The sequence below is a fragment of the Alosa alosa genome, chromosome 11 (genome assembly GCF_017589495.1).
Source record: "Alosa alosa isolate M-15738 ecotype Scorff River chromosome 11, AALO_Geno_1.1, whole genome shotgun sequence".
NCBI classification, from domain to species: domain Eukaryota; kingdom Metazoa; phylum Chordata; class Actinopteri; order Clupeiformes; family Clupeidae; genus Alosa; species Alosa alosa.
In genome coordinates, this window is record NC_063199.1 from 24571403 (window position 1) to 24581402 (window position 10000).

The 10000-nt window shown below is 52.0% G+C and overlaps 1 protein-coding gene across 1 annotated transcript in view; it reads left to right on the forward strand.

Annotated features, from left to right (window-relative positions):
• cttnbp2 (cortactin binding protein 2) overlaps positions 1 to 10000 on the forward strand; it is a 51992-nt gene that overhangs the window by 24887 nt on the left and 17105 nt on the right. The window contains exons 4-7 of the mRNA XM_048256236.1: positions 897 to 1121; positions 5180 to 6719; positions 9261 to 9467; positions 9927 to 10000. The exon at positions 9927 to 10000 is cut by the window's right edge and continues 26 nt beyond it. Coding sequence (XP_048112193.1) covers positions 897 to 1121; positions 5180 to 6719; positions 9261 to 9467; positions 9927 to 10000 — 2046 coding nt within the window. The remainder of the gene's footprint in view (positions 1 to 896; positions 1122 to 5179; positions 6720 to 9260; positions 9468 to 9926) is intronic.

Here is a 10000-nt window from a genome sequence, read left to right on the forward strand (position 1 = left end):
GAGGGTGACGGCTAGACAGGCCATGGGCAGCAACGGTGGGTGCAGTGGCGAAGGCGAGGGCTGCACAATTAATGGATTTTTAATTGAAAAATAAAACGTTTTTATTTGTGTCCCCCTTCTTGTGTTAAAGACAGTGAAGCTCACCTAACAGGAGTGTTGTGCTTCTCGTGCACTAGGCATTGCTCACCAATCAGAAGTGGGCCAACTTAAGCAACATTTGACTTTCAAAAGTTATATTGCAAATTAAATCGCAATCGCAATAAAATCTGTCAGTAAAATTGCGATTCTATATTTTCTCCCAATCGTGCAGCCCTAGCAACCCAGAGGCGTCTCGTTTCCCACGACCCGCTGGGCTGGCCAGCTGGCCCTCGGACACACAGCCGGAGCGGAACACTTCTCCGGCCGTAATAGATTCTACCCGGCTGAGCGTTCACCTGTTCTCGGCTCGGCTACACGCATGCCAAATTTTTATTGAAGGGTTCCACGATGGAGCGCTCGTTTATTCACTATAGTAATGTTCTCTTGTCTTTCTTAATCTCCCCGAGTGGCCATCCATGCCTGTTCCTTCCTCTGTCTCTTACTTCCAACGTGCTCATTCTGTTCCAATAGACCTTCTCTTTCTTTGTCTCTCTCTCTCTCTCTCTCTTTCCCCCTCTCTTTCTGCCTGACTCGTTCCGTTTATAAGCTACTATACTGGGGGCTAGTACTGTTGCGATGCTCAGAGTGTGGTGGTGGCCCCACAAGATGAATGATGTATGTGTTTAAATGGTTCACTGATGTGAAAGTGTGTTTTATTAAGCACAGTTTATTAAACCTTTCTCTTTCTCCCTCCTTCTCTCTCTCTCTCTCTCTCTCTCTCTCTCTTTCTCTGTCTCTCTTTCTCTCTCCATGTGCAGGCCCGTAGGAAAGAGGTCTTCCTTCAGGAGCGCTATGGCCACTTCAGCATGACTGACCCGTTCCTGGCGCTACAACGTGACTTCGATGGCGGCCCGGGCGAAAAGGAGCGCCGGCCCGTCAGCACCAACCCCATGGCCATCCTGGACGCCGTCATGGCTCACTGCCGCAAGATGCAGGAGAGGATGACCGCACAGCTCGCTGCTGCCGAGAACCGCCAGAAAAGGGTGTGTGTGTGTGTTTGTGCATGTGTGTGTGTGGCTGGCTGTGTGAATTTGTGAATGTGTGTTTCATCCTCTCAGCTGGATTACTGCGATTAGATAGTGACTCCACAGCCAGATGGGGCCTCTGGCTTTTGGGCTTGATTCCCCCTGTTTGTCACAAGAACTCTGCATGAAATAGTGTGTGTGTGTGTTTGTGTGTGTGTTTATGTGTATCTGTGTGTGTATGTTTTTGTGCGTGTGTTTGTGTATGTTTTGTGTGTGTGTGTGTGTGTGTGTTTTCGTGCATGTGTGTATGTATGTTTTCATGCATTTGTGTGTGTGTGTGTGTGTGTGTGTGTGTGTGTGTGTGTGTGTGTGTGTGTGTGTGCGTGCGTGTGTAAATGTAGAGGCTACCATAATTTATAGTCCAGCTCTGTGAAGCCATGAAGCCATGTTTTAACCACAGCCTGTACGTTTTTGGGCTCTACTACTCCTGCAAGCAAACCACATTCCCAGTGTGCAGCTCTGAGCCTGCAGCTATGCAAGCTGGAGTGAGCAGGAGTGGAAGCTGAGGAGGAGGAGGAGGATGAGGGGGAGGAGGCGAAGGCTGCCAGCTTGTGAAACCCGATGTGCGGCCCACCTTGCTTCAAACCGCCGTGCACCTGCTGCCCTCTCTCGCAGAAACGCCAGTGGCCCACCTAGTGTTTCTCACACGTATCCCAGCAGCGTCCTCTGCCAAGCCCAGCCTCGAGTGACCCCACCGATGCATGCACCTCCTCAGGCCCTGCCACACACACACACACACACACACACACACACACACACACACACGCCACGCAGAGGGGCGCAGAGAGATGACCTCGTCTACCCGTGCCAATGCTTCCCCTCACAGCATGCACTCAGCTCAGCGACCTAATTGCACCCCCAGATAGGACGGTCAGCCCAGTGATGTCACAGGAGGCCATCAGCTGAAAAATCGGCAGATTGACCTTGCCAGATGCTGCATAGCCCCGAGACCCCCATACTGCCCTGTCAGCAGGGCGACCCCATTAACCTGAGCCGTGGGATGTTCAAATCAAATCAAATTCATAACCTACAAACAGAGAAGGTAAATGAGGTGAAAGGAGCCTTAAAGTGCATACAAAACGTATTCAGCTGTTTTGGTTCGAGATCGGCTATGTGAATGCATTTGACTACTAATATAAAACAGTGGTAGCTCTTGGCCATGTTCATTTAGTCAAAATAGCTCTTGGAGGATAGAAGGTTGGAGACCCCTGCTCTAACAGGTTGGACCCCTGCCTTTCTCTCTAACCCATTCCCTCGCCTCTGCTTGGAGCGTTTCACAGACATGAAAAAAGTTCCAGCGTGGACAGCTCAAAGCTCTAGCTGCAAACCACAACAGCTAATCTCAAAGCTATAATATTAAATCAGGCATATGAATAGAACAATGGAGCCATAATGAGATCCCAGGGGAGCTTTTAGAGTTGTTAATGATCGAAGTGGGAGGACAGAGCTGTTGTGATGTATCGGGTTACGTCTTCAGCCATCCTTTTACTGCTCTGCATCCTGTCTAATCCAACATCCACATCTCCTCAGAGTTTCCACTGTTCATCAGCCAGATCCGGGTGCTGTCTGTCTGCTCTCTCGCCTCCTCTCCTCTCCTCTCCTCTCCTCTCTTCTTCTTTACTCTCCTCTCCTCGTCTCTCCTCCCCTCCCTCCCTCCCTCCCTCCCCTCTCTCTCCCCCCCCTCCCTCTCCCTCTCCTCTCATCACCTCTCCTCTCCTGTGCTCTCGTGACTGGCGCTTGTGAGCGTCACATCTCTTTTGTGTCGAGGCAGGAACAGCTCATCCTCGCCGCCTCGCTTTCTTTTGTCCCTGTCCGTCGCAGCGTTCCTGTCGAGGGGACGAGATGACTGAAATCCTTCCTGTTCTCAGAATAGAACCACAGTTGCTGGTTGTTATGGTGACGTGCATACGTATCCGAGAGTGGTAATGATAGCTCTTGTTGGTCTGTACATGAGATGAGAGAGATGTACGGTAGAGTGCAGCTCTGCTAATATCTGCAAATACAAGGCAGTGCGTTTCCAAGCCATACTTCATGACTTTATCCCCACATTACTCATTGACAGCAGAGGAGTTTGGTTATTGTATGTAGGCCACTGCGAGTGTCTTCCAGCTAGAGAATTGGACACGGCCCAGTTAACAGCCATATTATTCTTGGGGAAGAGAAGTGTTGAAATATTCACCAGGCCCTCGTAAGGCAGAGAGTCAGGGCCGGTCGTGGTGCAGGCTTCCACTGGCACATAAGCATCGCCGCCCAGGCTCGCTTCCTTCGCTTTCGCCGGAGTCGGGGGCGGAAGCCTCCACGGGCAGAACTAATTTCTCCAGCGCCATGGATTATAGATGAATCACCGTGGATACCAGTGGAGAGAAAAGCCGTGAGACGTCAGCTCGACGCTGCCACTCTGCAGAACATACATGAATTTTCACTTTCACGTTTTTCCTCCATCCTCTCCTCCTTTGAGGGTAGTTGCTCCTCTCTCTCTCCCCCTCTCTCTCTCCCTCTCTCTCTCTCTCTCTCTTGCCTTACCTCAGCCGCCTCGTGTGTGTTCTTCTTTCAAAAACAGATGGCAGCAGCACATTCTCACTGGTCGCTGGTTTAGGGTCCATATCTCTGCCAGGGCCCCATAAAGGGAAAAGACATCTCACTGGCCGCTACGAGAGCTGCAGTACGCGGGAGCTAGCCTAACCCTCCCCCTTGTTCTTCCACTCGGAAGATAATGCTTAATGAGTGTTTATGTTTGTTCTGTTTGTTTAAGAATAGCATGGATGTGCGCGTCATTGCCTGATGAACACAGAGCTCCAGCTAACAATAGCAACAAGACACAGATGTAATATAGTACCGCATGGCTGGCAAGGCAGTCAACATAATTGAATCATGCAAATGAAACATACGATTCCATCTTTTTTTTGTGTGTGTGTGTGTGAGTGAGTGAGTGAGTGAGTAAGTGAGTGAGTGTGTGCGCGTGCATGTGTGTTTGTGTGCAGCTGTTTCCATGCAACATCTCTGGACTCCACCTGCCCTGGTCGGCTCCTTGCAGGGCTAGCTCTCAGTGCCTCTAAGCGGACGACCACCCGTGGAGGGGGGGTCCGGACATTTAGACATTTCTCATACTTACTCCTCTGCCTACTAAACATCTTGACTGGGAGATTGGTTTCTCTTTCCATTTTGGACATCATCATTTAGACTAAAAGAAATTACTGAGAGATCTTAAAAGGTTTGGGCAGCATTAAGAGCCCCTGAGCCTTTTATTGTGCAGAGTAACGGATCTCACCATTTGTTATGTCCCGCCCTGGCTGTTTGGGGTGGGGGGTGCGGGGATCAGAGCTAATGGCAGTCCATTTGAAGAGGGGCATCAACCAAAGAGAGGAAGACCGATAGTATATGAATTAGAAGGGCAGGACCACTGCGCTGCGTATTGATTTACACATTTGTGGAAGGGTTCTCGAGTCTTCAATTCATATGAGTGTGAGTGAGTGAGCGAACAGGAGCCCGATACATCATTCTCAGATGTTGCGTCTGGCTAATGTGTGTAGCAGATGGATGCTTGATGTTTGTCTATGTTTGGTTGCCTGGAGTAGATGCATGTGTGTGTCTGTGTGTGTGTGTGTTTGTGCGATGTGTAACACATGGACTTCACACAGTCTGCCACAGTCACCATAGACCTTCATGCTAGTAATGTTTTTTTGAAAAGGTCCCCTCTGACATGCTGTACATTAATATCTCTGTGTGTGTGTGTGTGTGTGTGTGTGTGTGTGTGTGTGTGTGTGTGTGTTTGTGTGTGTCTGTCTGTCTGTCTGTGTGTGTGTATTTGGTGTGTGTGTGCGCCTGTGTGTTCTTGTGTGTGTGTTTGTGTGTGCGTGCGTGTGTGTGTGCGTGTGTGTTTGTGCATCCATACGTTAATATCTGTGTGTGTGTGTGTGTGTGTGTGTGTGTGTGTGTGTGTGTGTGTGTGTGTGTGTGTGTGTTTGGTGTGTGTGTGTGTGTGTGTATTTGGTGTGTGTGTGTGTGTGTGTGTGCAGCTGGAGCTGGAGAAGCTGCAGCTACAGGGCCTGGAGCAGGAGCAGCGTAAGCTGTCTGCGCAGCTGAAGGACGAGCGAGAGAAGAACAAGCAGGTAGTCATGCTGCTGGTGCGCGAGTGCAAGCAGCTGGCCTCGCGCGCTGCCGAGGAGAGCCAGCGCGCCGAGGAGCTGACCGCGCGTCTGGACGAGGAGGCGCGCACCCAGGGCCTCCTGGAGGAGCAGCTGGCCTCGGAGCGCCGGCGCGGCCAGCAGATGGAGGCCGAGATGGAGAAGCAGCTGGCGAAGTTGACACGGAGCCTTGAGCAGCGGCAGAGGCTGGGCTTGAGGAGGCTGACACCGAGCTCTCGGCTCGAGACCAGCGGCCTCCGCCGCCAGCTGGAGACGCTGAGGACCCCCGGAGTCCCCGCCCCAGCCGCCCCCGCGTCCGTCACACCTGTCCCGGCCGTCCCCGTGCAGGTGAAACCCAAGGTGGCCACGGTGTCTGTGTCAGTGGGCACGGATGCAGCCAGCTTCTGCCGGACGACATCCTCCCAGACAGACCCCCTGCCCGAGGCGCAGCCGGAGCCCCACAGGAAGGGCCCACCGCTCAGCATCCCCGTCAAGCCCACCCCCGCCACCAACTACGTGAGCATGAGCCTGCCCAAGACGCCCAGCGTTGGCCGGGGGCTGCTGCACGCGGGGGTTGCGCAGGCAGAGAACGGCGGCACTGCCGAGAGCCACTCCCCAGGCGCTGGCGCTGTCGCTGTCGCAGCCGCTGCCACGACGACCCCCGGGCTGCCCACCGGGGTCAGCCCCCGCGTGCAGGCTGCCCGCTTCAAGTTCCAGGCCTCACCCTCCGAACAGGACCAAAACGGCACGGCCAACCAGAGCCTGCCGTCCCGCGACCTCTCGCCCAACAACCGGGACAACTTTGCTGCCAAGCAGCAGGCGCGCCACACGGTCACCCAGGTGCTGTCGCGCTTCACCAGCCCTCCGGCGGGCGGCGGCGGGGGGGGCCCTGGGTCCGGCGCCGGGGGAGGAGCCATGCGTCCCGGCCTGCCCCACTCCGCCTCGGAAGGGGGTCCGTTCACCGGCCGCCTGGGCCATCCGCAGATCGGCCTCAAGGCACCCTCCGCGTCCGGCCGCGTGGACCGCGGCAACCCGCCGCCCATCCCGCCCAAGAAGCCGGGCCTCTCGCAGACGCCGTCGCCGCCGCACCCGCCCATCAAGGTGGTCTCCGACGGCGGCACCAGCCGGTCGCCGGGCATGCTGCCGGGCAAGCCGGGCACCCCCACGCCTCAGCTGCCGCCCAAGCCGGCCCTGGAGCTGGGGGGCGCTGTGCCAGCCCTGACGGCTTCTCAGGTGGGTGCGCCCTGCGCGGGCTGGCCGGCATCCGCATGCTCTGGAGAGTGTCCCCCTGCCACCATCAGCACCACCTCCTCCACCTCCACCTCCACCTCCACCACCTCCGCTGCCATTGTCCGTAGCCCCTCCATAATCCCCACTAGCGCTCCGCCCCGTAGCCCCCGAGACCTGGGCAGCCCCCTGGCAACAGCATCAGGTAAAAGGGGACTCTGCTCCTCTCCCCTCCGGCTTTCCACTGCCTCTCCTCTCTGTCTTCCACTCTCTCCTCCACTCACCTGTGGGCAGGTTAGACAGACAGCTGCAGGGAGGACGACACGCTAGAAGAGAGGAAGAGGAAGCTCGTGTGTCCCCAGTGTCAGTGCCAAGCAGTTTAGTCATCCAGTTAAGCATTGGGTCAGACTCCTGTCTACTCCAGTAGCTTTGTCCATCAACAGAGAGGTAGTAAAAAACAACAACAACACAGAGACAGGCAATAATATCAAAGAAGTCAAATCATTCTACAGCCAGTGTGCAGGAAATAAACGATAGCCCAAATTTATAGAACTTAGCTGGCCACCTTAACCATCTGTCCTTAAACTATTGGTTCTCTGTAATGTAATGACTTTAATGCCCCTTTAAGGTTCTTCTTCTCCTGGGCCTGACTCTAATGCCCCTTTAGGGTTCTCCTTCTCCTGGGCCTGACTGTAATAACCCTTTCCACTCTGAAGCTGATGCCAGAGGCTGCTCTGACCCTGTCCGTTCTCCTTCTGCGCTGCCATGGTCCTGTTGCATGCTGTCTCTACCCCCCTCTCCCCCTCTCCATCCACCCTCTCCTAAAGAGTCCTGCACTAGCACCACCCGCTGAGGGCTCTGACTGCCTACTTTAACACTCTCCAGCAGCGCCAGAGGGCAGCGAGTTCAACCGTGCTCACGGTGACGACCAGAGAGCCACTCTGTGGAAGTCATTGTGTTTGGTGGTTTCTGTGCTGTGTGGGGCGTTCTGGGTTTGCTCTGCTGCTTGTGAGATGGGGTTGTATTTTCTGCATGTGTTTGTGACTGTATGTGTGTTTTGGTCAGCTAAGCTTTGATGACTTACACAAACTTGTTCCCTCTTTTGCTCCATGAGAACAAAAACAAGTCTGGTTTCCCGTAGCCTGAAGGTTACACAAGGCGCTGGGAACTCCCCTCGAGGTGCAGTGAAATTAGAGTTCCATTTCTAAGGCTGTTCACATTCTCACAGAGGGCCAAGGTCTCCTTGGGGAGATGGTGTGAGTTGTGTGACAGATTCCGCTGATAGTGTCACGCATGCCCAAACTTTTCTAGTTTTTAACCCTGCGGCAAATCTGCCCAGAAATCTCTCCCACATCTTTGATGGGAACAGACTCACCTGTGGGTCTGCTCAAAGACAGTTTTTTGTAGTCTAGTTTTCTAGAAATCTAGTCACTGACTGCCAAGTATTCCTCCAGACTTTGAAAAAAAGCTAAAATGAGGATTCTCCTCCCTCTCCTCCTCCACGTCTCTCTCTCCTCCTCTTCCTCCTCCTCCTCTTCCCTCCCCTCTCGTTTTTCCAGTCTTTGGGTGAAAGCTGCATTCTGAAGGTCCTTTGCTCTCTCTGCTGTCAGCTCGATGCCTTTAAATCTCGGTGCCCTAGAAGCACTCGGTGACCTTCTCTCTCTCTCTCTCTGTCTCGCTCACTAGCTCACAGCTACTTCACTAAGCAGAGTCCCACTCTTTTCTTCACTTTACTAACAGAGATCAAACCAGATCAATCCAACTCTCCTGACTAGAAGCAGAACAACAGGTTTTTAAAAATGCAATAAACATGACATTGATAGCATTCCATCATAGCGCAGCCTAGAACAGTTTTGAATCATCAGTATTCCCTGTATTCAGCTCATTAGAACCCCCCTGCTCTAATTTCCTCCTTTCAGTTACCGTACTTGTGATGCATTAAACAAATATATTGATTTTTGTAATTTTTTATGTTGCAATTATCTGGATTTTCATAAATCTTTTTTTATATAACTCGGTCTAACCCTGTTGACTGATAAGCAGTCTGTATTAACATCTGAACATATGAATGTGTGAATGCGTATAGTTAATGTGTGGCTCACGTCAGTTTCCTGCCTGACAGTGTGACTGCACAGTGTGACTGGCTGCCTGACTGGAGCTTTGACTTTGATTTGAACAGAGCACCTGCGGAGAAAGCACCCCACACTCTCCATCTCTCTGCTCACTGGCCCATAGCCTCTCGGTCTCTGACTGGTTAAAAGCCTCGATGCTCTGAATTAAATTAGGCTTGTTGGGCTTTGCACAATTATACAACCATAGAATATATACAGTTATACTGAATGTGGGCGTTTGAAGCATTTGAGTGGAGTGTGTATAATCACAGGTGCTCATCGGTTGTCAACTGACAGTTTTTTTTGTGAGTTTGTGTCCAAAGATGTTCTCTCTTGTAATGCTGCATAGAAAGTATGAGATATGAATATACTGTATGGAACATTATCCACTAGCAGCTATTTTATTATGTGTTAAAGGAGAGCATACTCTTTATATTCTCAATGGTAGAGCCTATTTGACATTACTGCCAAAAGCATCATGCAATCTTAGAAACTTCTAGAATAGTGTATATCCATCGCAAGCAAGTGGTGTATTCCCTTGTGTGTAGTCATTGCAAAGAGAAGACATTTTTAACGCGGCACGCATAGCACTAACCCCCGGACGGTAACCGTCTCCCGTGGCGTTTAACTCTCAGGCTGGTGTCCCTCCGTAGTCACCCCGCTAACCTGCGGTGACCCCGTCGCCCTGGACGACGGGCCCACCCACCTTCTCCAAGCTGCTTCCCAGGGAAATGTCACTTTATTGTCAATGCTGCTTAACCGAGATCCAACGACCGACATGTGTCACCTCCAACAAGACCGAAACTCTGCCTTATTCTCTGCTGCTCGAAACGGACACACAGGTACCTGGTTACACCTGCACTCAGATAGCTACTGAGAGAGAGAGAGAGAGAGAGAGACTGTAGAACATACTTTTCTGATCCTAACTGTAGTTGGCATGAAATGGTGCATGCATCACTCTTTATTATCTGTATTCAGACTTCAGTGTGTTTAAGAACTTAAAGAGTCATAATCTATAAGTACATCTAAGTACATCAAGTCAGTCTTCTACACACAAGTGAGTTGAAGCATGCTATACAGTATATCCAGTCATTAAAATGCTAATGGCCAGTGTAGGAGAAGGCAGCCATGAGGATTATTCATGTCTTTAGCTGATCTGTGATTGCACATTGCTGTTGAGTGTATTGATTTGTGTGCTGAGAGCACTCTCCTGTGTGTGAGTGTCTGTGTGTGTGTGTGTGTGTCTGTGTGTGTCCGTGTGTGTATGTGTGTGTGTGTTTGTGTGTGTGTCCTCCCTTCAGACTGCGTTAAGCTGCTGCTGAGCTCGGGGGCGTCTGCTGACGTTCCAGACACAAACGGATTCCTGCCTTTACAC